At 39.3% G+C, this 6575-nt stretch overlaps 1 protein-coding gene and 1 long non-coding RNA gene across 5 annotated transcripts in view; one reads left to right on the top strand and one right to left on the bottom strand.

The window, feature by feature from the left end:
- Positions 1-685: 685 nt before the first annotated feature.
- LOC112077870 (endonuclease domain-containing 1 protein-like) lies at positions 686-2450 on the top strand. The gene is made up of 2 exons (XM_024144276.2): positions 686-1203; positions 1521-2450. The coding sequence occupies exons 1-2, from the start codon at positions 865-867 to the stop codon at positions 2232-2234; spliced, it is 1053 nt and encodes a 350-aa protein (XP_024000044.1). The 5' UTR covers positions 686-864; the 3' UTR covers positions 2235-2450.
- A 492-nt stretch (positions 2451-2942) lies between these two features.
- LOC139026520 (uncharacterized) overlaps positions 2943-6575 on the bottom strand; it is a 6378-nt gene continuing 2745 nt past the window's right edge. Inside the window, exons 2-4 of one of the 4 annotated variants that reach the window (XR_011478340.1) lie at positions 3453-3504; positions 3187-3264; positions 2943-3036 (exon numbers count right to left, since the gene is read on the bottom strand). This is a non-coding gene — a long non-coding RNA (uncharacterized lncRNA). Of the gene's footprint in view, positions 3037-3160; positions 3291-3325; positions 3505-6575 lie in introns of those variants that run through there. The other 3 variants (XR_011478341.1, XR_011478342.1, XR_011478339.1) reach the window with 3 other exon arrangements.

Genomic DNA, 6575 nt, shown 5'->3' with positions numbered 1-6575 from the left:
ATGTGGGTTGTGTAATGTAGGTAAACACCACCCATGTTTATCTACATGATAAGATTAAATGTCCATGTGGGCTGTGTTATGTAGGTAAACACCACCCATGTTATCTACATGATTAAATGTCCATGTGGGTTGTGTTATGGAGGTAAAACCTCTTGTTATCTCAGAGAATTAGTGAACGTAAAAGTTGAATCAGGAGTAAAGACAGGGATTATCCAGTCTCAGTACATTGTAATGACCTACAACATGACAGTAATACCTTTAGGTTGTGTGACAGAGAGAAAGTCAAGATATCAGACAGGGGAGGTGATATAACACTGAGCTAATAGTTACACCAGTTTATATGGAATAGGACTATAGTTACATCAGTTTATATGGAATAGGACTATAGTTACATCAGTTTATATGGAATAGGCCTATAGTTACATCAGTTTATATGGAATAGACCTATAGTTACATCAGTTTACATGGAATAGGCCTATAGTTACATCAGTTTACATGGAATAGACCTATAGTTACATCAGTTTACATGGAATAGGACTATAGTTACATCAGTTTATATGGAATATACCTATAGTTACATCAGTTTATATGGAATAGGCCTAAGGTTACACCAGCGCCATGGAATCAGAGAGGATTTTAAGCAAATTCAACCCTCCTCCTCCACTCTTGACACCTGAAGGAGGAGTCTCTGAAAACCTATTTAAAGCAGTCTGTCCTGACTCAGCTCAACAGTCTCCAGTCTACCAACTGGTCTCTGTAATAACTATTTAAATCAGTCTGTCCTAACTCAGATCAACAGTCTCCAGTCTACCAACTGGTCTCTGTAACTTCATCTTTGTCTCTGTGGTGTACAGTCTTCAGGTGATGATGGGGGTATTGAATCATCTCTCTACTCTCCTCCTTCTCTCTCTCCTTCCTCCTGCTCTCTCTCATGTAGTGAAGAACTTCAGTGTTACAGACTGTGAGAAGTTCTTCCTGGAGGGGACAACTCCAAATCTCCCAGGTATTTTGGTTGATGGGATAGTCAAGAACGAGGGCCAGAACCAGAACCGCTACAAGCCGATCTGCCAGAATTACAACAACATCTACAGGTTTGCAACTCTCTACGACACGACCAACAGGATCCCTGTGTTCTCAGCCTACACCTTCACTGGTCCTGGGGGCAAGAGACCAAAAAATATACCCTGGAAGATAGAGCCCCAGGTAGTTCTAATCTCTATTCATTCAACATGTGTATTTGTTTACTGCTATAGACATACAGTATCTTTGAGACAATAATGTGTTGCAACCACTTTCAGCTTACGTCTGGATTGTTAAATTGTGACTTTTTTTACGAGTTAATGTCTAAACTTGTTAAAAAGTTTTAATGTCTGAACTTGTTAAAGAGTTGTAATGTCTAAACTAGTTAAAGAGTTGTAATGTCTAAACTAGTTAAAGAGTTGTAATGTCTAAAACTAGTTAAAGAGTTGTAATGTCTAAACTAGTTAAAGAGTTGTAATGTCTGACTGATGTTTCTGCAGCTTGAAGATATAGATATAAAAGAGATGAAAACCCAACATGAGGTGAAGGTGCTTAATAATAATAAAGATATAGTCAACCAGGCTGTGAACACAGACTACGACGCTAACGGCCGGGGTCTGGACAGAGGTCACCTTTTCCCATGTTCGCATGCACCCGATGATGAAACGAAGAACTCCACTTTCACCCTGACAAACGCCGTTCCCCAGGTAGGTTCTTTCAACAGGGGCAGATGGCGTGTAATGGAGTGCAACGTCAGAAAATATCTTGAGCTTAACTGTAAGAATAACAACAACAAGATAGAAGCCTATGTGGTGACTGGAGCACTTCCCAACATCACCAACAAACTGAACAACCAAGTGAACATCCCAGATCTCCTGTGGACAGCCTACTGCTGTTACAACGACAAGGACAAGAAGTGGATGGCCGGAGCATACTGGGGGGAGAACAAAAAGGACAATGGGAAAATATTGACCCTGGAAACCTTGGGAGCACTCGAAGTCAAGTTGAAGGAAAGCTACAAGGTTGATGGTAATGTCAAGGTGTTTCACGATAAATGTCCAAGAAACGTTAATGTACAACAGGTTAAGAGGGGCAGGGAAGAGAGCGGAGACGGGAACGGAGAGAGGAACATAAAGATGGCGAGAACATCAAGGGGGTTAAAGGAATGTGATGAGGAGGATGGATGTGATTGTGACTGTGATGAAAAGTCATGAGTTTTGTCCAGTGGTAATTCTCACAACTATTGAGTACACATTCCCTACGTTACAAGGGTTATAATGGTTATAATAACAGTTATAACTGGGTTATATAACAAGGGTTTAGTTATAAGGATTTAATGGTTATAATAAGGCTTATAAGTGTTTAATGGTTATAATGGTTAAGTAATAAGGTGAAGCAGGTAATAATGGAACTGGTTTAGTCTGACCTGAGTTTCACGCTGTGATCAACATTCACTATTAATGACAATACTTTCTGAACTATCAGCACAGTAGACTAATGTACTACCCTGTTTAATGTAGACTACTGTACTACCCTGTTTAATGTAGACTACTGAAACCTAACCGTGTTTTAATGTAGACTACTGTCTACCCTGTTAATGTAGACTAACTGTACTACCCCTGTTTAATGTAGACTACTGTACTACCTGTTTAATGTAACTACTGTACTACCCTGTTTAATGTAGATACTGTACTACTGTTTAATGTAGACTACTGACCTACCCTGTTTAATGTAGACTACTGTACTACCCTGTTTAATGTAGACTACTTGACCTACCCTGTTTAATGTAGACTACTGACCTACCCTGTTTAATGTAGACTACTGTCTACCCTGTTTAATGTAGACTACTGTACTACCTGTTTAATGTAGACTACTGTACTACCCTGTTTAATGTAGAACTACTGTACTACCTCTGTTTAATATAGACTACTGACCTGACCTGCTTTAGTAGACTACTGACCTGACCTGCTTTAGTAGACTACTGACTGACCTGCTTTAGTAAACTACTGACCTGACCTGCTTTAGTAGACTACTGACTCTGCTTTAGTAGACTACTGACCTGACCTGCTTTAGTAGACTACTGACCTGACCTGCTTTAGTAGACTACTGACCTGACTGCTTTAGTAGACTACTGTACTGACTGCTTTAGTAGACTACTGACCTGACCTGCTTTAGTAGACTACTGACCTGACCTGCTGTAGTAGACTACTGACCTGACCTGCTTTAGTAGACTACTGACCTGACCTGACCTGCTTTAGTAAACTACTGACCTGACTGCTTTAGTAGACTACTGACCTGACCTGACCTGCTTTAGTAGACTACTGACCTGACCTGCTTAGTAGACTACTGTACTGACCTGCTTTAGTAGACTACTGACCTGACTGCTTTAGTAGCTACTGACCTGACCTGCTTTAGTAAACTACTGACCTGACCTGCTTTAGTAAACTACTGACCTGACCTGCTGTAGTAGACTACTGACCTGACCTGCAGAGAGAGTAGAACAGGATGAGACAGGGAAAAAGAGGGCAGGGAAGGGAGCGGAGAGATGAAGAGAACATCAGGGGAGTTAAAGGAATGTGATGAGGAGGATGGATGTGATTGTGACTGTGATGAAAAATTATGAGTTTTGTCCAGTGGTAATTCCCACAACTATTGAGTACACATTCCCTAAGTTACAAGGGTTATAAGGGTTTAATAGTTATAAGGGTTAAGTTTTAATGGTTATAAGGGTTAAATAATAATGGTTATAAGCCATGTTATAATAAGGGTTATAATGGTTATAAGGGTTAAAATAATTAGGGTTATATCCAGCATTATAAGGGTTATAATTGTTATAAGGGTTAAGTAATAGTGTTATAAGCCATGGTTATAATTTAAAAAGTTTAAGGGTTATAAACATTAAAGACAAGCTATTTTACTTTGGCGACTAAGAAAGTATATTTTAAACCTCCCACTTTGTGCTGGATGTATCATGTGTTGTTCAAACATATAGAATCTATGAGCAGAATTACTGTTTCCCTACATTTCACCCCCCTAGCAAATTGAGTCTTAGCCAATGAGCATCAGCCCCTCACATGTGAGTGAAAGCTAGTTGTGGTGGCAGAATTTGTGTTGAACTGTTGTAACTTCTCAAGGGACATGTTCTGTGTTGACTGTGATCCTTTCATAGAGTCCTGAGTGTGTCTGTACCTTAAACACAAGGCCATGTGTTCTGGAATCTGTTTGCTGGTATAAATAACTGTAACAATTGATGGTATTATCACCTCCCCACTGATATAAGGGACATGGATACATTTACTCAGGGGGTTCTTCCCTGTGAATCAACAATCATCTCCTCAGCAGTTGAAGATTAAAGATTTTTCTATCAATTAAAAAGTCTCATGCCTTCATCTTTGGATCTAATCTTCTACAACATTTGGTGCCGTGACCCAGATGGACTCAGACATCCCCTCTGGCCACATCTTAAAGAAGGTAAGAGAACCCCTTAATTAAAAATCTCTGTGACGGGACTGTCTGTTGTCCAGCCGAGCATTAATGTGAATAGACCTCCTTGTCCTCCTCAGAACACAAAATGTTGGTGTTCAATTTGGCAGAACTATTTCTTTCCTATATAATTGAATCTACCGGTTAAACATTAATGCAATGGGAGCACAGTGTGTCTCCAAAGTAGGCGATTGGTTTTATCCTTAATCCACCTGATATACTGTTGGACCAGTAATAATTGGAGGGATTGGTTTTCCCTATAATCACCTGAATATACTGTTGAGACCAGTATATTAGGAGGGATTGGTTACCTATAATCACTCGCTGAAATATATGTTGGACCAGTATATTAGGAGGATTGGTTTACCTAATATCACCTGAAACATACTGTTGGACCAGTTGAATTAGGAGGGATTGGTTTTACCTATAATCACCCTGAAATATACTGTTGGACCAGTATATTAAGGAGGATTGGTTTACCTATAATCACACTGAAATATCTGTTGGACAGCAGTATTTAGGAGGGATTGGTTTACTCTATCAATCACCTGAAATATAAACTGTTTGGACCAAGTATATTAGGAAGGGATTGGTTTACCTATAATCAACCTGAATATCTGTTGGACCAGAATATTAGGAGGGAATTGTTTACCTATAATCAGCTGAGAATATACTGTTGGGCCAGTATATTAGGAAGGCGATTGGTTTACCTAATAATCACCTGAAATATACTGTTGGGCCAGTAATATTAGGAGGGATTGGTTTAACCTATAATCACCTGAAATATACTGTTGGACCAGTGGTATTGAGGGATTGGTTTACCTATAATCAACCTGAAATATACTGTTGACCATATATTAAGGAGGGATTGGTTTAAACGCTATAATCACCTGAAATATACTGTTGGCCAGTGTATTAGGAGGGATTGGTTTTAAGCGCTATAATCACCTGAAATATACGTTGGACAAGAATATTAGGAGGGATTGGTTTACCATATAATCACCTGAAATATATGTTGGACACAGTATATTAGGAGGGATTGGTTCACCTATAATCACCTGAAATATACTGTTGGACCAGTGTAAATTAGGAGGGATTGGTTTTACCTATAATCACCTGAAATATACTGTGGACAGTAATGATTTAGGAACGGGATTGGTTTACCTATAATCACACTGAAATATACTGTTTGGAGCTCGAATTAACAGAAATTGGATAGCTTACTTGACGCCTGCAAGTAAGAGTTGGTTAGCCTACATTTGAAATGGTGCACGCAACAGGAATTGGATAGACCTAAACAAGAAGAATTGGATAGTCTACAGCAGGAATTGTATAGCCTACGCAGGAATTGAATAGGCTACAGCAGGAATTAGAATAGCCTTCAGCAGGAATTGATAGCCTATCAGCAGGAATTGAATAGCTACAGCAGGAATTGGATAGCCTACAGCAGAATTGAATAGCCTACAGGCAAGGAATTGGATAGCTACAGTCAGAATTGAAATAGCCTACAGGCCAGGAATTGGGATAACGCCTACAGGCAGGGAATTTGATAGCCTAACAGCAGGAATTGAATAGCTAACAGCAGGAATGGATATCCGCCTACAGCAGGAATTGAATAGACTAAGCAGCAGAATTGAATAGCCTACAGCAGGAATTGATAGCCTACACAGGAGATTGTAATACGCCTAAGCAGGAATTGAATAGCCTACAGCAGGAATTGAATAGACTAGCAAGTAAGGAATTGGATAGACTACAGCAGGAAATTGAATAGACTACAGTAGGAAATTGAAATAGCCTACAGCAGTAATTGAATAAGAACTACAGTAGGAAATAGAATAGTCCTACAGCAAGTAAATTGGAATAGGACTACAGTGAATGTGAATAGACTACATAGGAACAAAGGATATACATTTTGGTGATTTCCTCCCCATGAGTAGCCTTGTTTCACTGGCCAAATAAAAAATGAAAACCATCTAGTGTTCAGCGAAATAAACAACACAATGTCCTGTTAATTATTATTTTTAATCTTATTGAACTGGGCCAAGTCGGGTTATAGAACCAAATTCCTTATT

Source organism: Salvelinus sp. IW2-2015, unplaced genomic scaffold, assembly GCF_002910315.2.
Source record: "Salvelinus sp. IW2-2015 unplaced genomic scaffold, ASM291031v2 Un_scaffold5000, whole genome shotgun sequence".
Taxonomy (NCBI): domain Eukaryota; kingdom Metazoa; phylum Chordata; class Actinopteri; order Salmoniformes; family Salmonidae; genus Salvelinus; species Salvelinus sp. IW2-2015.
Note: the sequence above shows the minus strand (reverse complement) of the source record. Positions and strands in the feature narration are given on the sequence as shown.